The 24,520-nt window shown below is 41.2% G+C and overlaps 1 protein-coding gene across 7 annotated transcripts; it reads left to right on the forward strand.

Annotated features, from left to right (window-relative positions):
* The first annotated feature begins 1,455 nt into the window (after positions 1 to 1,455).
* ikzf1 (IKAROS family zinc finger 1 (Ikaros)) lies at positions 1,456 to 22,520 on the forward strand. Of its 7 annotated transcripts, none has more exons than XM_074646813.1 (8): positions 1,456 to 1,781; positions 6,322 to 6,375; positions 6,530 to 6,643; positions 13,656 to 13,931; positions 16,023 to 16,190; positions 18,979 to 19,104; positions 19,602 to 19,736; positions 20,964 to 22,520. In XM_074646813.1, the coding sequence occupies exons 1-8, from the start codon at positions 1,631 to 1,633 to the stop codon at positions 21,665 to 21,667; spliced, it is 1,728 nt and encodes a 575-aa protein (XP_074502914.1). In that variant the 5' UTR covers positions 1,456 to 1,630; the 3' UTR covers positions 21,668 to 22,520. The 7 variants fall into 7 exon arrangements, with proteins under 7 accessions (XP_074502914.1, XP_074502912.1, XP_074502913.1 ...); XM_074646811.1 differs by having other exon boundaries at positions 1,574 to 1,781; positions 19,605 to 19,736; XM_074646816.1 differs by having other exon boundaries at positions 1,686 to 1,781; positions 6,322 to 6,448.
* The last annotated feature ends 2,000 nt before the right edge of the window (positions 22,521 to 24,520 follow it).

The raw sequence follows: 24,520 nt of genomic DNA on the forward strand, positions 1-24,520 counted from the left end.
AAAAGAGACACACCAGGCCTCATGTTACAATCAGCTGTTGGTTCATGCCCTGTGTTCTCAACCTTCAGTTTCATTTTTACTGTACAGGCGCAATAGTTTGAAGGGGGGCATAACTGGAGAGAAAGTCAAATGGATGAAACAAACTCATTATACTTAAAAAACAGTCTGAAACTGAAATATCTCAAATGGGTTTGGTCTCACAGAGCCAAGTGTGTTGGTCTGCAAGACTCCTACATACATAAAACCAGATGGAAAACCACATTTCAGTGAGTATAATGCAGCATGTCTGCATGATGAACTTCCTGCAGGACTCAGCCAGGATGCACTCAGTGTTGCATGTATCTTAAAACAGAAAGTAACAAAGATGTTGGAACAAAGAAACGAATGATGGGTCAGGTTCTGAGGTTCTGACTTTTTGGACACTTGCTGATGTGTTGGAGGAGCTTTGACACTGAAGAGGGGGCCATAAGAGAGAAAGTCAAATGGATGAAACAAACTCATTGTATGGGGAAAGAAAAACAGTTGTGTTAATTTCATGGACTGCTTCAGCAGCGTGCCAGAACAGGTGACAGGAGGGGAGTTTTCCAATATGCAAGTACGGACCCATCATTTAGATGATTGACTTCTGCAAGACTCCTACATACATCAAACCAGAAGGAAAACCACATTTCAGTGAATATAATGCAGCATGTCTGCATGATGAACTTCTGCAGGACTCAGGGAGGATGCAGTCAGTGTGGGTCTTATGCATCTTAAAACAGAAAGTCAGAAAGATGTTGAACAAAGAAACAATGGGTCAGGTTCTGAGGTTCTGAGGTTCTGATTTGTGGACACGCCTGCTGATGTGTTGAGGACAGGACCGGAGCTTTGACACTGAGGGGGGCCATAACTGGAGAGAAAGAGTCAAATGGATGAAAACAAACTCATTATATGGGAAAGAAAACAGTTGTGTTAATTTCATGGACCGCTTCAGCAGCGTGCCAGAACAGGTGACAGGAGGGGAGCTGTCCAATATGCAAGTACGGACCCATCATTTAGATGATTGACTTTGCAGCAAAAAAAGCACTCATTGTGCATATATGCATCTTAAAACAGAAAGTAACAAAGGTTTTGGAACAAAGAAACAAATGGGTCAGGTCCTGAGGTTCTGACTTTTTGGACACTTGCTGATGTGTTGAGGAAGCAGGACAGGACAGGAGCATTGACACTGATGGTGATGGTGATGGTGATGTTGGGGGCATAACTGGAGAGAAAGAGTCAAATGGATGAAAACAAACTCATTATATGGGAAAAGAAAACAGTTGTGTTAATTTCATGGACTGCTTCAGCAGCGTGCCAGAACAGGTGACAGAAGGGGAGCTGTCCAATATGGACCCCCCCCCCCCCTCATCACCTCACCCCCTCCATCCTCGGTGAGAATGAAATAAATAAACAATGAATGGTCCACTCTCCTCGCAGCGCCTCATCCCATCTCATGCATGGCTGCCAGTAATGGTCTACTGGGTGTCAGCTTTTATTGGCACGGCACAAAGCAAAGTGCCAAGTGTGCTGCTCGGCGGCTGCAGACTCCTCGGGCCTGCTTGTGGATAAAAGCGAGCAAAATGCCCCAGCCTGTCTCAGAGACACAGTGATGTTGGGCTGGAACGAGGAAGTGCAGTGGAGAGGGGAGGGACTCCGGGCGCAGCTCCATGGGGCCGCGGCGGCGCTGCGACCTGCTGCACATGGAGCCGGAGCCGGGGACAGCTGGAAGAACTTCATTCTGCAAACTCAAGGAATAGCAGGTAAAGTGACTACTTACACCGCGCTTTGCTGCTCCACACGCACCTCGAAAAGGCTAGAAAAACATCTTTAAAGTTACTTGTTTTCTTCTCTAAAGACTTTTTAGGAGACTTTATTACACCTGACTGGAAAATAAAAACTCCTTTAGTTTCAGTGCAGGTGCGCATCTGATCCCGTCTGGTGCGTCAAACTCTCCGGCTGCTTCAGGGACATGTAGCGGATTAATAATAAACGTTTTAAAAATCAAATACTGAATACAATATATACAGTTTTCCACTTTATTTGTGACTAAATAAACGGAAGTAGTGAAGTGTTCCCCATTTTTTTCCTGTCTCTTTTTCTTTTATGGGAACACATGGATAAATTATTTCACAATTTCTTAAATTTATATAAAAATACTCATCTAATTTTAACATTTCCTACAAATTTATCCACGCATTTTGTTATATTTTTAATCTGGTTTCTTTTTCTACACTCCTGTTATAACACCTGTTGCAACAGATGTGCGCTCAGTAAACTTCCCTCTTTTTTATAAAGTTTGTTAAATTATTAAAATACACATTTTCATTTTCACAACAATTTTAGATTAAAAAGCACATTTCGGGGCCAAAAAACAAAACGGTGTGAAAATATTTAAGCGCTGCTTAAACAGGAAATCAGTACGCACAGACACTTTATGCTTCTTATAAATGAATAATCGATAAATGTGATCATTTCTTCATACCGTTAAGCTTTATATTCACCTGTTGGAAGCACAGTCTCAGTTAGTAGTTAAACGTCTGTGTGAAGGGAAGACAAAAACACACATGTAGGCAGGACTGTTGAAACTTTTTACACTGATGTGAAAGTAGTTCATCAACGCCCAGACAGAAAAACACAAAGACTCTCAAACTGTTCAGGAAATAAAGTGTCTCAACCTTTTTGACACGTTGCAAAAACATATAAAGTTCCTGCTTGTAGAAGTTGAGCCTCTTCTAGAAATATTTTAATATTTAATTAAAAATGAATGTAAATATTCATAATTTTTATTTTTTAAAGTGGCTTTCATGTGATGTTGACAAGTAGTTTGTTCCAATCTTAAACTGTGAGAGAGCATCTTAATTTTATGTATATTTTGTATATAAATATGAATGCATTTGAAGTTTCCTTTCAAGTAATTTTTCTGAATTTGAAACATTTAAAAGAAGTTAATATTTCACTTAGATCACATTTAAATGCAAATATTCAGCACACAAAATAGGTTTGATTTCACATGTTGTTTAAAACTTGTAGAGGAACCCCCAGTACCTGCACAAATAGGACTTTGTTCATATCTCAGTTGGAAAGAGAAGCTGCTGAATGTGTCTGCAGATACATCATCTTTCTTGTCAGAATAGAAACAGAAGTAGGAGGAGGAGGAGGAGGAGGAGGGGGGAGCAGGAGGAAGGCAGACAGTTATTAAAATGATTGTACTGTCTGAATAGCAGAGTAGTGAAGTGTGTCAGATGCAAATGAAGGAAACTTCTCTTCAGAGCACCTTTAGTCTCCCCTCACCCCCTCCATAGGCTCCTCCACAACACATCCGCTAACACTTACACCCAAACGTTTCATGAATTACTGATGACAATCTCCATATGAACAAAGCTGAGCGTGCACCAAGTTGCTTGGCATTGTAGGATCACCTCTAATCCTAATGGTTGATGAGAAAGAGCCATCATAAAACCCAATGACAATTAGAAGTTAAGATATTTTCATTAGTCATCTGTTTAGTAACTGTCTAAAGTGGAAACTTGTGTGTGTGGGAATAAAAAATTGTGATTTGTATTGTTTGATATATTACACACATTTAAATGCTAAAACATGTTTTATTGCAGCCAAAAATCAAATTGTCATAAGCAGAAATATATAAAACATATTTAACGTGAAACTCCTCGGCCTTAAATCACACTTTTATTTGTTTTTTAAATGCAAGTAAAACTTTATATATAAAGCATTTTTTTAAAACACACCTTTACAAAGTCAAGTCAAACTTTATTTATATAGCACATTTAAAAACAACTGCAAAAATTTACATAATAAAAATGAAATACAAAGCAAGCAACAATAAGTAAAAACAGTAAACATAATGTGCACATAATAGAAGTAAAAGAGTTGCTTCACAACAGAACATAAACAATAGATAAAGTCCTTCATACCCAGAACAAAATGAGACAGACCAAAGATTAATTATTAAAACAAATGTTTAATTATTCCATTAAAGGTAACAGATTTGATCAAATTATGTTGGATTATTATTAAAAAAATAATTTTTTTTTATTGAATTTGAATAACATGAAATGTAATTTAATTCTAACTGAAAAAATTTATTTTTTGTGACATATTTCCCCCCTATTTCTTTACTTGCTTCATGTATTTAACTGTTCATGTTAAATGTGTATTACGTACGCTCATTTAAACATACACACCAGCGTCTGAGCTTCCTCCAGGGTATCCAAACTTTGCTGGTGTGGTCCTCAGTATCTGTTAACGGTTTCGTTGTTTCTCATCTCCACCCTGCTCCCTGGTGTCGCTTTTGCACCTCGCTATGAGCAGACGCCTCGAACCCCCCCAACCCCCACTGCCAAAGCCACCATCCACCAAACACGCACACACACACACACACACACACGCACACGCACACAGGAGGAGGACCGAGAACTCTGTCAACCCACAAGCCTCTTCCTGCCTCTCCTCACTCGACATACTCAGACCAAAACTTTTCCAGTCCCCCTGCGCTATGAGTCTTTTCTGTGTCTTCCATTTCACTGTTTGAAATCTTCCACCTGCCCCCAGTTCCTACACACACACACACACACACACACACACACACACACACACAGTCACTAACACACATCTCCCCCCGTTTACCAACCAAGATTTGAGCAGTAGGGGGTAAAAATCCTGCTATTTCACAATATCAATTTGATTTGTTTAAATAAATGAGAATAAAGTTATGACTTTTTAGTTGCTCTTGTGAAAAAGTATGTTTTTCAAAGTAGGACTTTAAACTTTGGAAAAGGAAAATTAAGGCATAGTATCTAAATCACAACTAAAAAAACAACATGGGAAAGTTTTTTAAAATAGTAACAAAAATGTCTGCAACACGTAGAAAATAAAAATAGTATCACAAAAGAGCTACTTCCTGAATATTCTACATGCACCTTACTTTCCACATGCCTCCGCAAGTGGGTTGTGGGTGAATGTAGGAACTCTCTTTTTTATTTCTGCCGAAGACGCCCCCCACTTCGCCAACACATCCGTGTTTCCCCTCGCACCATCTGCCCAGAAAAAAAGGGCACATGAGAATATACCCCCCTCCGCCCCCGACCTCCAAACTCCAGATGCTGAAGAAGGGCGCTGCGGAGTCGTAGCTCGGCGGGGTAACACGCAACACCCCTGTGTTGTGCTGAACAAATCTTCTGCACCAGTGACCTTTGCCCCCCTCGTCCTCCTCCTCCCCTCACACTAGGGCGTCTACAGGCCGCCGAGCTCCTGACTTGACTCCGCAGAATATTGTGCGTTGCGACAGAGCGGCCCGGTCGCTTCCCACTATTTGTTCCAAATGTGTGGAGCCATCTGTCAGTAAAACAGGAAGGCCTAGGTTCCCCTTCTCCCTTGGGCTTGTTTCGCTATTTTCGGGAGCTTCACTTCTCCCTGAGTGGCTGCTTGGACTGGGCAGCGGCCCCACCAAGGGCTTCTTGAAGTGGCGGAGCTGGGGCTGAGGCTGTCGGGCCCATCTGCTGCAGGCTTGAGGGCCATCCATTATTAATGGGGCCACGAGCACTGGTGACTCCTCAGATATTCAGCCCTGGCCGGAGGATCGCTTCTAAAAAAAATCATAAATACAGAGAACTTCTCTGTCCTCCGGCCTGCTTTTCTGTCTCTTTTCTCTGCACCTTCCTGTTGCTTCTGACTTCTTGCCCTCCCATCACCATCGCCATCTCCGTCTCTGCCTCTATCTATCTCGCCGCTCTTCTCCTCCTCTCTATTACTCTCCCTCTCTGTCCTCCCCTCTCTTTGTTTCTGATTGTGGATTGCATGCGTCTGTGCCCAGGCCGCGGGCTCAGCGATGCATGCTCAGTAAATTAGAGAGAACACGAGCGCCGATCAGCTGGGAACGGCAAACACCCGCATCCCCGTGACCCGGGGCCAGTTAATTTTCTGCTTAATTTTGCGGCAGTCAGTTTGCATTTTTGGATGATTACGTGGCAGGAAATTAACAATAAATAACAAATGTGGTCTGAAAGCCCGTTCCCGGCAACCCCGCGCTACCAGCCGGAGCCAAGCCACTCTCCCAGCTCAGCCTCTCTGTCAGACTTGTAATGAAAACGTCTGTAATTCTTTGTAATGTAATGCGGGGGACAGTGGTGTATCTGCGGCGTGACAAGAGTGATCTCACTGAGGTGACAAAGTCACGCCGAGAAGTGCGCCCTTTACTCCACTCTGGCTTTTTATAATGTTGTTTCCTGAGCCTGCACTTGATTAAACTTACACACATCTACATCTCCATCTCTCTCCCATTAGAGTACCTGCACCGCATGGAGACAGAGGAGGCCCAGGAATTGGCCCAGATGCCAGGTAAAAGACTGCATGATTGAGCCGTAGCGTGCAGAAAGTAGATACAATAGGCCCAACAAACAGGCACCCGGAGGTAATTTTGCGCCTCCTGAATGAGACACGTCGAGGGGCTGGGCGGTGAGTGATGGGTGTTTGCTGGTGTGTGTCTCCCCAGGCAGGGACAGCCCCCCTGCCAACGAAGTTTCCGAGGAGGCAGAGGAGCCCATGGCGGTCCCTGAGGACCTGTCAGCCAGCTCCACCCACCAGCAGAACAACAGAGGGGACAAAGGTACGAGGCACCAAACGCACCCACTGCCACTCACAACATCACTGTGTAAATTAAGAATAAATTAATCAAAGTGTGTGATTGCTACGTTAAGTTGAGTGTATCCATGAAGCAGCAATCAAAACCACTGCAGTGCCTTTCCCAACAGTATTCATTCCCAAAGCATCCAAATCAGAGTAAAACGGTTAAATGTCAGTATCAAAAGCATAACATATATATTAAAAAAAAACATAAATTTATAACTTAATCCCGTACACATCCAGTGGGAGATATTTGCCGTTCCAAATCCCTTGGAAAAATTAATTTAAAGCTGCAAAGAGACACATTTAGGTCATTGGCAGAAAAGGTAAAAAAAATAAAAAATCCCTTTGATCCATGGCATGTCATTAATAAGCCCAATCTTAAGGAATAGCTAATGTGGCCTTGATTTGAGTTTGTGAACATCAAGCCAGGGAATATCACGGTGAAAATAAGGAGGAAGCATGCTGGGGGGACTCACATCGCGGCGGCGTAAATTTATCTCAAGTCTCCTAACATGGGACAGGAAATGTTCAAGGTGGAGTCATTAAAAGCTAATCGGTTTTACATGACAGGAAGATGAATCAGGCACAACGTGCAGTTTTCATAGCATAAATAATACACGTAGGGATGCACCGATTTATTGGCCAAACATCGGTTTCGACCGATGTGTCGCATCAATTTTGCAATGGCTAAATGTTGTTAATTATTACAAATTTTAAAATAATCTTTTTCATGTGAAAGCAGGTTTTATTTAAAATTGTTTCATAAATTCTTATGATTGAATTCTTTCAAAGACAGTGTGATGAAATGCTGAGTGACTTTAAAACAGCTCAGTTATTTTTTTATACTGAAGATGTCTTTGTTTCCCTGTCACAAAAGGGGAATAAATAACAACAAAAACTAAATTAATAACAGCAACAAAAGCATTGGCTGTCGGTCAAATTGTTAAATTAAACATCGGTATCGGCCCAGAATTTCGCAATCTGTGCATCCCTAAATACAGGTATTATTATTATTGTTTATTTATGCTTGTTAACACTTTCAAGCACATTAATATGCCCACTGAATATGCAAAATGTTAGGGACAGTCACAGCTTTAAAGATACACCAAGATGAGGTGAATCCACACGAGAGCCATTGTCATTTAGTGACTTAATTTATTAAATATTTACCAATCGCAAATATGGAAGATAGAGACATACATGTTTGTGCAAAAAGAGGTACAACTCAGCTCGAGTGAAGTGAAATAGGATGTGTAAGAGTTTCCTAAGAAGAACTTGCCATCAGACAGTTTCAACACTCCTGGAGATAAAGAGTTCAGGAACAGGGCCAAGCTCAGAGAGATCAGCACATCACCACACCGCATAGGTCACACACCTGCACACACACACACACACACACACACACGCGCGCTTACTCACATAGGTTCTCTGTTTGACTTTACAACTGTTGAGGCGCCGAGCTCAACGCAGGCAGACACTTCTGATCAAGTGCTGCGATGCCAACAATTAGAAAATGGAGTCAGGGAGCGTTTGTAGAGCCGTGTTTTATACGACTGTGCACATCTCATCTCAGTCGACTGACGGACGTTTAGTACAATCTGGGAAAAGCAAAGGGAAATAGTCAGAAAGCAGATGATTTAAATATCTGACGGCATGTAAAGAGGGCACAGCTGGCGGCGTGTACGTAGGACTTTATGTACTATACGTGAGTTTCTGTTCATTCCCTATAACAGTATGATCACTTCGCATTAGTGTGTGTGCGCATGTGTCTATATAGGGACAGAGAGAAAGAAGGGAAGTGCAAGTATCTGGTACATCTATGCATGGCTGCCTCTGTGATAAAAGCCCAGATGAGTTATAATTATCACCCAGGATCATGTGCTGCTCAGTTCTCTATCGTGAAAAAAAGGGCAAAAAGCAGGGGGGACTATATGTGGGACACGGGACCTCAAAGTATCGAAAACTCACAACCTCAAAACCCAGGTTGTTTCCTGTTGCAAATAAGTCTTCACAGCCTGGGATCGTCACTGTTGTTGCACATTCACAGCGCTGCAATCCACACATGTGTGACTTCAAGCATGAGGGAGGTTTATATATGTCGTCCATATCAGTGTGTTTAGTGAATTGTCACAGAAATGCATATTAATTGAATTGTCTTGTGTGGCTTAAAGTGGAAATTTGACTGGAGACATATTTGGTTAAAGTTATAAGGCGGTGACCTTCTCAACATCCCAGTGAAATGATTTTTCTTTCACTTTCGGTGATTCAGACGAAGCCGTTGCTATTTCAGAGACTGAGCTGTCTAGTTCCCGAAAACATGGAGGCGAGTTTTTGAAAAAAATAAAAAAAAGTGTGAAGGGGAAAAAGCAGGCTGTTTTTTGGTGTTCCTGCAAGTTGCGTTGAGGGTGTTGCTGGCGTGGTTTAACAAATGCGGTTCCACTGCTTTGCACACAGGGGTTATTTTCAGGCAGTGAGAGCAGCTGAAGTCAGTAACAGGAACCTCCAGCAGTGTTTCCACGCTACAGAGCTAACTAGCAATCAATATAGCTTGATTATGTCTTCTTTTTATGCACAAAAAAAACGTATTTTACACTAGTACTATAGTTTTTTTTTTTTTTATCTACATATTTTTTAATCACTTCTCTCAGTATTTGTCATTGTTTCATTCTCTGCTGCAGTATGCCCCTTATTTTAAGGATTAGATCCACATCAGGTTATAACCGTTTTATTGCGACCTGTTTTGTTTGTCTGACCCTTGCTTCCCAAAACGAGCAAATCAGGATGTGTGACCGTGACAAACAAGATAAAAAAGTAAAAAGCCTTCTTCCTATTCCCAATTCAGTCACAACTTCCCCATATCCATGAGAAGTGGGTGGCAGCCCAGCGTTCATGGTTCCCTTCTGTCTGACCTGAGGGCCTCGCTGGTGTATTAGATGTCTACAGATAGACATAAAGGTTTTTTAGTTCATTGTTCCAACAATTCTGAAATACGTCAGAATAAACAAACACCTTTTTTATATTGAGGAGTTATTCTTGTATCCGTAGCTACATTTTCATGTGCAGAGAAATATCTCTCTTGCCAATACTGAGCAAAGGAATAGTCTGATTAAGCCTTTTTATTGGTACATTATTTTACAACGCCCGGTTGGCATTAGTAAAGTACTTTGTCACCAAGAAAATTGTGTCAGCCACAGGTTATGTGGCTAAAACCATAAATTAAATTAGGAGGGTTAAAGTGGTGTAGCCACTTATCGAGTTTTGCTTTCGAGCTCTTTGATATGCAAATGGTACAATCACTCGCCCCTAAAAAAGTCCCTCATTACGTCACCGTTACAGTGCTTACGCCTGACTGAAACACCTTGGTGGTTCAAGTAAGAAATTCATACGCATGGTTTTGCAACGTTTGCAACGTAAAGTCTCCAAAAAATATGACTCTGAGTGCTTGTATTCTCTTTCGCTGCCGGAAATGTGAGTAGGACACATGCATAACCTGACTGCACATCACAAAAGGTGTAAACATTGTCTTAAGTGAGTGATTTCCAACCAGGGACGTATGGAGGCACATGGAGGAATGTGGAAAGATTGTGGAAAAGCTAAAGTAATTTGAAAAAATAAAAATTACAATGTGATTTAAAAAAAATCCCATTGCCATATTGAGTGACATGAACACCACTCGTTGAGAGTAATGTAATGTTGTAGTAGTGTAATGAGCGAGCGAGCAGAGACGTTCAAACAGTTAGATGTAATGGACAGTTGAAATGGTTAGCTAAAAGTAACGCATAAATGGTTAAAATAATTAGCTAAATAGCTAAATGTAATGGACAAACAGTTGAAATAAAGTAATGGATAAATTGTTAAAATAGTTAAGGTAATGGATAAAAAGTGAAATAACTAAAAGTAATGGATAAAGGGTTGAAATAATTATGGAAAGGTATTGGATAATATCATAAATCAGCATCGGCTTTTGCACTTTAATAGAACTCGAGCACCATTTTGTATTTATAAACAGGGAAGCCTTTCCTTCCCTTTGCGTGCACGGCTGGTGTCTCTCTTATCTCATCTGCTCAGCAAAAAGACAAGAGAGTTTGTCCAAAAAAATGTCATCAGTCGAACAGATGAGCAGATTGTTTGTCATGCAACAGCAAATTTAAAAAAAAAAGAACGTTGTGTGGAGATGGACGATCAGATTCATCATTCATTCGATCATCATCCTACGCTGTTAGTTCTCAAATTTCGCTCCACCTCTTGCTCTCTATTGGTAGATATGATGTACTTTGGTGGCTCTCGGTGAAAAAGAAACATGTTTCAGTTACAGGCTGTTTTACAATTCCCTTCCCGTGCTTCCCTTTCTGTCACTTCTCCATAATTCTTGGTATTTCAGTTAGACAGGCCCTCTTTCTGAAGCTTCCCCTTTTCCATAGATTCCTATATTTCATGATTTCCACTTCTTCCTCTTCAGTTGTACAAACAGAGGTAGAGGCATGGGGAAATCAGGCTGCCACTGTGACATGCAAAACCACAGGCTCGTAGCTGTGGGACTTGCAAGATCCGTCAGTTCTCTGAAATGTTTCTAAAGATCTCTGGTGGGAAAAGAAGGAGCTGGTAGTTCACTTCTCTTTTCTGATCACTTTGGGAACGCCAGGCATCAAGTACAGATATATATAGTATAGTATAAATAATAGTTGGCATTCAACAATCGTGCAGCATTTACTTTCTGTAAGCCTGAATCAGACAGATTAAGAGCCCTCTAAATAGTGAAAAGGCCAAATGCGGGTTTGTCTCATGTGTGCCTGCTGCGTGTGTTCATCGCACTCTGTTGCTCTGATAGACGCCGCCGTCGTCCCTAGTTTCACACTGCTTCCTGTGTCTCTGTTTCCTGTTTATCTTGCTGTCATTTGTTTCACCAAAGTGTGATGGTGTGAGATGATCTGTGTGTTTCTTCATCACTGACATCCTCAAACAAGAAAACATGCTATCCACCTGCGTATTTTATAAAATACATATAAATAAATAAGCAGTATAGTTTACAGTTTAGATGAGTGGGCTGTGGGTTGATCTTATCAGATGTATGTTGATTTTTTTCTCACGCTGAATTCACAAAAAAAAAAATGCCTGAAGTAAGAGGGGGAAGTTTTTGATGCAGCATCCCGGTAAACATGAGAATGTTGCATTGTGCAGTAAATGAGGTCTGCCCTTGCAAAACCATTGTTGCTCTAGTTATATTATATTGTGGTTGCAGTGCTATTAGTGTCTATCCTGACAGAGGAACAAGGGAATGAACAGAAACTTTATGACTGCAATAAAGCCAGATTAAAGTTCAGTTTCATTAGGGGTGTAAGAAAATATTGAATATCGCGATATTATGTTTTGTGATACTGTGATTCTCAATATCACTGTATTGATTTTTTATTAATAGTGTACATGGAAAGATTAACTCAGTCAATACTTTATTTAATTTGCAAATGTTGGATGTTACAGGGACTGTGATAAATGCAAATGCAGATTCTAATGTTCTGATTACATACAAAAGTACAATTTTTACTCAGATTTTATACATATGGTGATGTGGTCTTCACACTATGACCGTTTTCTTGAAATTAGATTTTAAAAATCACAATATATTAAATCGTTAACCCCTGTATCATGATACGTATTGCCAGATTCTCGCCAATACACAGCCTTAAGTTTCATTGCTTGAGTTCATCAACATAGTCTTTATAAAATGAGCAAGTATTTAATTTATTTCAAAAAGTAACAAAAGCAATGTAACACATAATGTGATGTGTCTCATTCAGAGGGGAAAAAACAGCCAAACAATACGACAAGGAATAATATAACAATTACAATCTGTCAGGTAAATTATGAAAAAAGTATAAAATAAAAACAATTCAAATTACGAGATTAAGAATAAAAATAATAATGACAAGAATGAAGAAAAGACATACCAATAATAATAATAATAATAATAATAATAATAAAAACTTTATTTATATAGCAAAAAACAAGTTACTAAGTGCTTTACAAAGACATAAAAACAAGAGAAATTAACAGGTAATAATAAATAAAAATAGAGATAATACATAAAAATGACAAGCAAGGTATGAAGTACTAAAACACAGTAACAACAAGTAGAATAATAGCAGAAAAATAACCGATTAAGAGTCTTTTTAAAAGGCCCTGACTCCAAAATCTCCTCTGGTTTTAGCCTTGACCTATAGGAATAACTAAGAGACCTCTGCCGGAGGATCTCAGGCTGCATTCAGGCGCGTAAGTGGTTAGTAGGTCAATGATATAATCAGGAGCTAACCCCACGTGCTTTAAAAGCAATCATTAAAATTGTAATTCTAAAACGTAACGGTAACCAGAGTAGAGATGCTAAAACAGGTGTTATGTGAACTCTTCTGTTGGATTTTGTGAGTAGTCTTGCTGCAGCATTTTGAACTAGTTGAAGTTTGGAGAGGTTGTGTTGGGTGTGACAGGAAGACAGTGAGTTACAGTAGTTTACACGGGATGTAGTGAAAGCGTCTATGACAGTTAATAGATTCTTAGGAGATAAAAAAAGATCACATTTTTGAGATATGAAGTTGCAGCGATGCACGATTGAATGACAGACTTCACCTGTCGGTCAAAGTTACCATTTCTGCACTGGGTTTTTATGCAGCAGGACAGAGAACCTAAAATGAAATGTAAAAGAGGCTTATATAAGGCAAAAATAGAGAACAAATCAGTGAGGTAAAGTGGATATAATGACCAAACATCTCTTAGAAACATTCATTCATGCAGTGAGGACAGTCAAATCGCTTCCCTTTCCTATTATGAAGCCTTTCAGAGCAGGCACAAGGCTACATCACAATGTCACAATCAGCAGCTCTATCTCTTCTCATGTCACAGTATCAATATCACACTGATAACTGCCCATCTCTAGCATATAACATCATGAAAGAACCATGCTCGTATTCTAAACCGTGGCCCCCCCTTGCCCTCTTTTCCAGCCTGTAACATTAAAGTTGAGGCTCGCAGTGATGAGGAGAATGGGCTGGCCTGTGACATGAATGGCGTGGAGGAGGAGGAGGAGGAGTGCGCGGAAGACTTGCGCGTGGTCGATGCCTCGGGGGCCAAGGTGAACGGCTCACAGCCGAGCCTCGAAGCCAAGGCCTTCTCCTCGGCCGGCGGTATCCGGCTGCCCAACGGGAAGCTCAAGTGCGATATCTGTGGGATAGTTTGCATTGGCCCCAATGTGTTGATGGTGCACAAGCGAAGCCACACTGGTAAGCCACCTGCAATACTTCTTGCCCTTCCTTTGCACCCATGTTCACTGTTAGTATGAGAGGATGGATGAGGGGTAGAAAGGGGTTCCCGCCCATGTTTAGAGCAGTTCTTTAGACCAGTGATTCTCAAAGTGGAGTTCGTGGTCCGCAAAATAATTTGCTATAAATTATAAAGTCCATATCTACAGATGGGGACCATTTGCACCGATAAAACAAAGCATATTGTGTCCATTACTCCCACCAACGTGAGCTTTGGGCCAATAAAAACTCTGATATGATTGTGACACACAGCCATCAGTTCATTATTTTAAAGTTGAAGCACTTTAGACTGGTATATTTAAATATCTGGATTTATTAGGACTATGCCAGTCAAGCTTTTAAGATCAATTAATAGGAAATAGGCTATAAATGCTGTCAAGTTTAGTCCAAATGCAATTTGAATAGAATCAAACAAATGGTATTAACATTCAATAACAATGCAAATTTCCCCGCTGCGGGACTAATAAAGGATGATCTCATCTTATCTTAACATGATTCAAATTGAAATGTGTTTCTGTTTATCACTATGAAACATGTCTGAAGTATTTAGGTTGAAAATATTATAATACAAATAGTTCCAAAGGCATCTAAGAGCACAAATGGTAGTAAGCGTTATGCTTAATCGGTGTTATGATTATGAGGGGGTCCTTGGAAAATGTTCTCCCCTGTATTAAAGTCTGAGAACGTCTGAGAAGTTGTCTCCCACTAACACATGCAGCATCACAGTGTCTTTGCCTACACACAAACATTAGTGATAAATAAACTTTAGAGTCTGTTCTTATGTTTGAAGTCACCCTTATACTCAGTAGTAGTTGTAATGGCATCCTATGCATGTAAACCTTCCTATCGTGCGTGAAATAGACTCTGAGCGTACCATTAGTATTCATTATTGTTCATCTAAATGACTCTGAATTACCACATGACAAGCAACAGTAACTGATCAAATTATTGTGCGATAAAGCAGCAGAACTTGGTCAGAAAAAAAAAACACGCCCTCAGTTGAGAAACAGGATATCTGCGGCAATTAAATGGGATCTCTATGAAGTGACAATTATCTGGCTATTAAAAGTTTTTCAAATTTCAAAATTGATATTCTATTGTAATGAAGCCAAACCAGTGGTGGGGAACATTTTTGAAAAAGGCACTTAACTGTCAAGCTTTAGAAACTAATGAAACTCAAAATGGAAGAAAGGAACACTAGACTAATGTAAATGCAAAAGAAAGTACAATAAAAGATATAATGAAGTGCCTCCTATTTAAATAGAAAATATTCTGTGGTGAGTCTTTGCTCCTGAAATGCATTTTTAATGAATTTCCTTTTTTATATATTTTTGCTGCTTCACTGGTGACTCTTATTTTATGGGGGGCCTTTGAAAAAAAAGGCATATTAAAACGTTCTCACAGAATGCCACAACACTCGGAGAGGCTGGATATTGGTTTATTCCAGAAGCGCTGATCAGGAAGACTGGCTCTCAACACAAAGTGTTTCCTTCGCTTTATTCAAATGAGGCTGAATTTGCATTGTGATGTGCCGCTCTTATTTTAGAGACGAAGAAGAGGAAAAAATGAGATTTTCAGATCAAATTGACCTAGGCAATGGTGCATTACGGAACTGGCAGGCTGAGTCTGAAAGGCTCTTGTTCGATCAGAGCGCCAGGAGTCGGTGGGGCAGGGGGAGCATGGAGAGATAGAGTGTCACTCTGCTGCTGCTGCTGGCTGCTGGATCGCTCTCCGCCCCGGAGACGCTCCATCATCCGGCTTGTTCTGGCGCTCGGGACGCTTGTAGTGCAGTGACCCCACATTCCTACAGCGGCGCTTTTTCATCCACGTATAAAAAGACAAAGACTTTGTGCTTTTATTGTTGTCAGCTGAGGGATCAAACATAGTGAGGTTAGGGAGAGTGGTGCAATCAAGAAAAACATAAAAAATCATGAACTCCCTTGTAGGGTACATAAAAAAAAAAAAAGGGTGCCATTAAAACAGAATTTTTTTTCTCCGTGTTTAATCTGCGTCTTTACAGTAATGTGCGTCTGTTGTGTTGTTGTCCCATAGGAGAGCGCCCGTTCCAGTGCAGCCAGTGCGGCGCCTCTTTCACCCAGAAGGGCAACCTGCTGCGTCACATCAAGCTCCATTCAGGGGAGAAACCCTTCAAGTGTCACATGTGCAGCTACGCCTGTCGCAGGAGGGACGCCCTCACCGGACATTTACGTACCCATTCGGGTGAGTGTGCAAAGGTCACCCACACTGAAAACATGGTAACTCTAGGACTGCTAGGTGGAAGCCTTTACAAAAGGCAGGACATGTGCTGTGGCGTATACAGTGAGAGCTCAGTGCTTTATAAGGGGAAGTTGACGGGGTGTAGATATGGTGTCACTTTTTTTTTTGCAAATGCTTTGCAGAAGTATGTGTTGATGACATTTTTGGGTGTAAACAGAACACTTACAAAGCCTGCTCTGAATAGTTCAACAGAACAGAGAAGGGATAACATGCAAAATGATTTTTGCACAGCAGTTTCAACTTAAATCAGTTTACTAGAGATGCAACGATTAATCGATTATTATACCGTTAAATTAATCAGCAACTATTTTGATAATCAATTAATCGGTTTGATTATTTAAAAAAATAAAAATAAAAAAATTCTCTGATTCCAGCTTCTTAAATATGAATATTTTCTGGTTTATTTACTCCTCTACGACAGTAAACTGAATATCTTTGAGTTGTGGACAAAACAAGACATTTGAGGACGTCATCTTGGGCTTTGGGAAACACTGATTGACATTTTTCACCATTTTCTGACATTTTATAGACCAAACAACTAATCAAGAAAATACTCGACAGAATAATCAACAATGGAAATAACCGATGCAGCCCTACCATTTAAACGTTCAACTGCCTTAACTAACAACAATAAGTGACAAAACATAAAGCAAGCATTATGATCCCCGTGATGAGTTATCCTTAGGAAAAACTAGTCATCAATTCCCATGAAAGGCTCAAAACCAACAGAGTCAGTCTGTCTATCAGTACTTTCCAACTTCCCTACTGTGTTTGTGACACTCAGCTCCAAGCCTCTTCATTCCTACTGACGACAGGCTTTAAAATAGGTCACAAATATCTACTTTCATTTTTAAAAAAAGGCTGAACAATTTCCTTAAACAGTAGGGCACTGTAGGTTTGGGCAAATATTTCTCAAGCGGGAGTTAATAGCGCATTTGTTTGGGACTACTATTCAGCCGTGGATTAATACACATTTGGTGCAGTAGTGAGTCTAAAGCAACAGGACTCTGGGATTGATTATACACCAAAAATAAACTACAAGTTCATGATAATAATGAAAATGTCACCCAGTGAAAGTTTTTGTTTTATGCCAAAGTGGAATTTAGAAATAGTGAGGTCATGTGCCCCCCCCCATTGCTCCCTCCTTCTCCACCAAAAACTCTGACCGGACACCATTAGATTTATTTTTTACTATTTGTATTTTCAATATTCAACTTATTCAGCTGTTCGTTTACAATTTCAATAGATTATTTTACACAACTGTGAGTCTATTATTATCTACTTTCAAACCCTTCTCTACAGAACCAGGAATAAACTACTAGTGGGGAAATGGTCAATCCTTAAGGCTGCATTCACACCAGATCAGGCGCTCAGGCGTGTGAGAGCGTCACTTTAATGACCCATTAACTGTGACGATTAATGTCTTTTGTTCCCTTGTGGCTGGGTGGTACAGCTCCGGATCGCCGGTTACGTGATTTGTCACTGATGTCGGGTTGCGTTTCTCCAAAAGCTGATTCTGTCCAGAAGACTTGCGTTTTCGTCGCACCGCCTGATCTGGTGTGAATGCAGCCTTATTTGTTTATTTTGTTGGCGTAAAAGTAGTTAAATTTAAATTAAGTCTACACAGGAATCATCTTATAAATTCAATTCAATTTATTTTTTTATAGCATGAAATCATAAAAGAAGTTATCTCAAGACGCTTTTCATATAGAGCAGGTCTAGACCGTACTAATTAACCGTATAATTTAGAGACCAAACAAGAGATCCCCCATGAGCATACACTTGGTGCAGCAGTGGCAAGGAAAAACTCCCCTAAAATACCCACTATGAGTAAGATTTATTTATAAGATGTGAACTCCCCCTAAGTTGCTTCCCGAAGTCCACCTAAAAAATACAGAGGACATGACCTCAGTGACCTCAGCCGTGCTCATCACAGAGTTTTTGCTCTGGATTTCCCAAAGATCACCTGTCAATCAAACAGTATGGGCAGTACTGTCAGGGATTTTCCTTGAGTCTTTGTAGGTGGTGCTCTTTTCTTTGTCTGATCACTGTTCATGCTAAATACCCAGTTTGTCTTCTTATATTTATTCCAATCAAACTGGAAATGTAAAATCCATCACTTCCTGTATTTTTCCAGGAAAGAGCTACCAAAAAGGGCATTAAGAACAGCAGATTAATTTAAAGAGGACCTATTGTTCTTATTTTCAGGTGCATACTTGTATTTTGGGTTTCTACTAGAACATGTTTACGTACTTTAATGTTCAAAAAATGCTTTATTTTTCTCATACCGGCTGTGTTGCGGCACTTCTTTTCACCCTCTGTCTGAAATGCTCTGTTTGAGCTCCCGCCCACCTCCGGAAAAGCCCAGTCTGCTCTGATTGGTCAGCTGGCCCACTCTGTTGTGATCGGTCAACCAAACCAAACTCTTCAGACTCCGCTCCAGCTCCACTCTAACTAACTTTGTTGGAGGGCGTGCCAAACTAGCCGCTAGGCAGGTATTATGCAAATTTGTTACTTGGTGACATCACCACGTTACGGAAGAAAAGGCGGAAATTTCAAGCAAGGCATTTCAGGCAGTTTGGGAGCAGTGTTTCTGTGGGGGAGAGTAACGGTACGTATCCACAGAGGCGTTTTTTATCGCGAGGGATCGTCTCACTTCCCAGCATGGACGCCATCTCATAGAATACTGCACTGCACTGTTTACTGATCTAATGTTGTTGTTTTTCTGCAGTTGGAAAACCCCACAAGTGTGCTTACTGTGGACGGAGCTACAAGCAGCGCAGTTCTCTGGAGGAACACAAGGAGCGCTGTCACAACTACCTCCAGTGCATGGGGCTGCAGAACAGCATCTACACAGGTTGGTGCCCCACAAGACGCACACACTTCACTTTCACCCAAATCTGATGGCCTACTTTAGCCCGAGTGCAGGACTCGCTATGCATGGAACAGCAGTGTGACATGAAGCTGAGGGCAGATCAAATCACTGTCATTTCCATTTGAACATGCAGACGTTCTTTAGCTATTTAAAATGACTTCAGAGATAATAAAAGTCAGTTCAATCATGTCATAGTTCAGTATTTGTCCATATATGAACACACTATAGAGCTATTTAATGTGCAGGGTGCTGTAAACTTCTGCATCGAAGCCTAGAAACATATCTATACCTCATCTGTGAGCATGAACAAATAATCTATTTATAGACCAAGTGCTTCGCATGTGTCAGAATAGTCCGCTCTGTGCTCTGTGAGAAAAATATACCATGTATGTGTTATCAGGCGCCAGTTCATCACTTTTAAACAGGACAAGCTTAAATTACTTTGACTCTGAAATCTACTTTTCTGTCTTGCTTTCCAGTAGTAAAGGAAGAAAGCAACCAGAATGAGCAGAGGGAAGACTTAAGCCAGACGGGATCTGACAGAGCCTTGGTGCTAGACAGACTAGCTAATAATGTAGCCAAGCGTAAGAGCACTATGCCACAGAAGTTTGTTGGTAAGGGCTGAAATCTGCTTCCTTTGTGTTAATACAATATCACTAGTTTTGCTGAACCATTTGTGTAACTGTTGCACCTATGAAAGCTGCAATGTGTTTATGTCAACACATTCTCACTCCCAACTTGTCAAATACCGCCGGTTGGTCAGTGCCCCTTTGGGATCGACGCACGGGGTACCCCTCTTGCGTTACTTTTGGATGGACCAGGGTCTGGGTGTCTAGTGGAGAAACATGCTCGCTTTATGTAAATGTATGTTTATATTTATTATTGGAAATCGATTAACAACACAAAACAATGACAAATATTGTCCAGAAACCCTCACAGGTACTGCTTTTAGCATAAAACAATATGCTCAAATCATAACATGGCAAACTCAAGCCCAACAGGCAACAACAGCTGTCAGTGAGTCAGTGTGCTGACTTGACTATGACTTGCCCAAAACTGCATGTAATTATCATAAAGTGGGCATGTCTGTAAAGGGGAGACTCGTGGGTACCCAGAGAACCCATTTTCATTCACATACTGTATCTTGAGGTCAGAGGTCAAGGGACCCCTTTGAAAATGTCCATGACAGTTTTTATCGCCTAAATTTAGCATACGTTTCGAGCGTTATTAAATTCCTTCCCGTTGGTACCAATGGATTCTTTAGGTTTTCTAGTTTCATATGATACTGATATCTTCACTAGCTTTAAAACTGAGCCCCCCCCAAGTTAGTTGAAAGCCTGGTTTGTCACATACTGTTGCTAAAGGGCACCTCCGTGTGTCGGTCTCCGATGCCGAGGAGCACTGATCAAACGGCGGCTTCTGACGAGTTAGGAATGAGAACGGGTTGTTTGTGTTAATTACTTTGGTTCTGCAGAATGCATGCAGTGTAACAGAAAAAAAGTATATTGTTTGCAGTTCAGCCTGATCAGGAATTGTGCCTTTAATTTGTTTAATCACTGTTAGAAAAGCCTATGTTTGAATGAGTGTTTAATCCTGTATATTAATTTTACATTAAGATTATGATAATCTTCATAACAATAGAGGGAGAAAAACAGAATATAAAGAGGCTCAGGGAAATGCTAGTATGAGACTAGAAATACAATAACAGTGAGTCATTTTTAAGAGGAAAGGAGGAGAGAGAGGAGCAGGCTCTGTATTAATATGGTGAAATCACAGGATGTTGGTGAAAGTTTAAGTGTGTCAGTGAAGTAAAATGTTTCTGTCTCTCTCGGAACCCTCAGGTGACAAACGTCTGTCAGACCTCTCCTACGACGGAGGAGCAGGTGAGCTGATTCAGCCCCACGTCATCGACCAGGCCATCAACAGCGCCATCAGCTACCTGGGCGCCGAGTCGCTCCGGCCTCTGGTCCAGACCTCTCCGGCCTCCTCTTCCGATGTTGGCCTCAGCTCCCTGTTCCCCCTCCACAAGCAGGCGACAGAGGGCCACGCGGGGATGAGCCTGTCAGCCAAAGACAACGCTGCCGAGAACCTGCTGCTCCTCTCCAACTCTAAGTCGGCCTCCAGCGAGAAGGACGGCTCGCCCAGCCACAGCGGCCAGGACTCCACAGACACCGAGAGCAACAACGAGGACCGTCCGGGCGGGGCGACTTCCGGCCTCATCTACCTGACCAACCACATCACATCCGGGGTGAGGAACGGCATGCTGCCTCTGGTGAAGGAGGAGCAGCAGAGGCAGTACGAGGCCATTCGGGCCAGCATCGAGATGGCCTCCGAGGGCTTCAAGGTGGTGACGGCCGACGGGGAGCAGGTGAGGGCGTACCGGTGCGAACACTGCCGCGTTCTCTTCCTGGACCACGTCATGTACACCATTCACATGGGCTGCCATGGCTTCAGAGACCCCTTCGAGTGCAACCTCTGCGGTCACCGGAGCCAAGACCGATACGAGTTCTCCTCGCACATAACGCGAGGGGAGCATCGCTACTGAGCGCCAGAGAACACACAGGTGTACATACGACAAACACACATGCAGACATGAAATAAATGCGTAGAAATACAAGATGTAAAATACACTGTTGATGTCTGAAAGTTGTGTTTTTATACAAAGTATGCATGTTTGTTGAACTCATATAAATGTACTATACAAAACACACATTTATTTTCCTTTCGAACACCACGCTCAACAGGAAGAGTAGTTCATCTGTCTTTTTTAAATAATGTTCAGTGAAGACAACACGGCAGAGTTACTGTGCCACATCCTACGTAGGTTTTTAAATTATACATCTACAGTTGCCACGTGTATAAAATGTATAAATGTGTCTTTTTTTTAGTAAACCAGGCAGCAACTTTTTTTCTAGATTTAAAATAGAAAAAGATGTCCATCCTTTCATTTAGCTATTTACTGAAGTGTCTGAAATATTGTTTTCAGTGCAGGAAAACTCATTTAAAAAATTAAATACAATCAATAAAAACAATCAAATGTAGATAACCCCACATTTTACTTGATTTTATTGTATTTGTATCAACCTACATATTATTTATATCGCATCTACACGCTTGTCTGTTTTTGTATTTATTACAGTGATCGATGTTTGTCTGTAGAGTAGTTAAGAAAAGCTGCATCTCTTTCTGTCCGACTGTACTAAACGTGTTTGAGGTGAAAACATGACCGCTGCTGGAATTTGTTTTTAATTTTATCTGAAAGAAAAATGTTATCTTGGCCTTTTGTTTCGTATCTGATGGATGAAGAATTGTTTCACTCACAAAATGAGCCGTTTGAGGTTTGAAGGAGCTTTATGCTTGCAAAAATATCAATAAAGGATATTTTATATATGCACAAAGAGTGGGGAAGTGTTTTGTTTTTCAGTGGAGAAAGCAGAATTTATACTGGAGGAGGTTGTTTAATGACTACAGGATCATCTTTATATATTCATATGGATGTTTTTTCTTTACTGCACCTGTCAAAGAATATGTAAATGTCCACATTAAAATGAAAATGATTCCTGGAGTTAATGAAAAGTTTTACCTTCTTAAGAAATATGGAGATTTTTTATTTCACACTCTTCTGAAATAATTAAGTTTAGATGTCATTCAAGATGCTGCTCTCTCCAAGCTGTCAAGGAAGAGCCCAGAGAGAGTGAATGACTGGCATTTGAGTACACAAACACTGAAATAAAATACAGCGAGAGGCGAATAAATAAACAACTCCACACACACGTGTGGTTTCAAAGTATCGTCTAGATTTTGCAAAAAGCTCATTTATATCAAATATAAATCTTTGGTGTTTTTGTAGTTATAAACTTCCCTAATTTCCAACTAAAAACATTCCTTCATATTATCTTTTAATTTATGACGCATGCCAAACATCACAGTGGCATTTGTCTGCTCAGAGACCCTCGTGTTAAAACTGTGTCATCAAGGGAATACATGGTAGCAGCATAAGCAGCGCACACACACACTAAAGGGTGTGTGTGAGTGTGGAGACACACACCAGCATGTGGACATGTGCCGTGTCCAGGACCTGAAGAGTGTGGTCCTCTGGAGAGAGCTGGGACGGAGAGGATCAGGCACTGGAGCAGAAGGCAGGGGCCGGGGCTCTGAGGGCCATTCTCAGTCGGGGCCGGCAATGAGGAGCTCGGCGGCGTTGTGCGTCGACAGCCTCGTCCAGATGGCTGCTGTGTGATTTAACAGAAACGGGAAGCAGCTGTGGCCAGCGCTGAGCCCCCCACGCTTGACTGGGACCCAACAGGGGAGGGAGGGCATTTGCATGAGAGGGATAATCTGGCCAACCAACTCTGGCCCTGCCAGGATCCCAAATCTCACTTCCTCTTTCAGCCAGCTGACTGAAATACTCCTTTAAGACTGAGACGTAACCGGTTGTGCTGTTAACGCGATCCAACAAGAAGGTTTTTCACACTTCACATGACTGTGTCCCATTAATGGACGGCCATAATAGAACAGTCACTGCAGACTTTGTGAAATTGGGCGCTGTTTCAACTAGTGTTTCTCAACATGTGGGGCATCAAGTACTGTATAGGACAGGGGTGCACAAACTTCTTCACCTTGGAGGGCCAAAACTGAAACTTAAACCTGCAGTAGGCAGAATATTTTTGGCATCATTGGACAAAAACTCCATAATAACCTTTCAGCATATTGTAATTCAAGTGTTCTGAGAGAAAACTATACTTCTGCACCTCCTCATGGCTCTGTTTTCAGGCTTTAAAAAATCTAGCCTGTGACGGGAGACTTTGACCAATCACAGGTCATTTCAGAGAGAGAGACCTATTGGCTGCTCATTCAACGGAGGCAGCTGTCAATCACTCGCCAACTCCGTTCAAACGGTCAAACTAGGCAGTGCTGATCAAGTATGAATCAATATTCTGTTACTGTAATGCCTATTTCTCTCCTCAAATGTTTTCAGAAACATCTTGGAGTGTACTGTTTAACTGTAAAATGAGAAAGTTTGCTCCGGCTGGTGGGCGGTGCTTGGTATTTCCTCAACTGATCTCAACATGGCTGCCGGGTGACAAACTTTCTCATTTTACAGCTAAACAAAAAGGCTCCAGCTCGGCTCTGATTGGTTGTTTTCCTCCGGTCTGTGAAATCTTGCAGATGCCATTAGGAGCACCAGAGGACACCAGAGGACACAGGATTTTTTTCAGATTACCTGTCTCATGCACTACTGTCAGGATATAATGGCTGTTTTATAAAAATAACTTTTTTTAATCATATTTGCTGCATTTCTATGGACTTCAGCTTTAATGGTGGGTCACAGGCCAAAAGCAAACACCTATTATATTATATTGTTGAGATGCAAAGTGGTACTAAGATCCTGAGTTTC

The sequence above is a fragment of the Sebastes fasciatus genome, chromosome 9, assembly GCF_043250625.1.
Source record: "Sebastes fasciatus isolate fSebFas1 chromosome 9, fSebFas1.pri, whole genome shotgun sequence".
Classification (NCBI taxonomy): Eukaryota; Metazoa; Chordata; class Actinopteri; order Perciformes; family Sebastidae; genus Sebastes; species Sebastes fasciatus.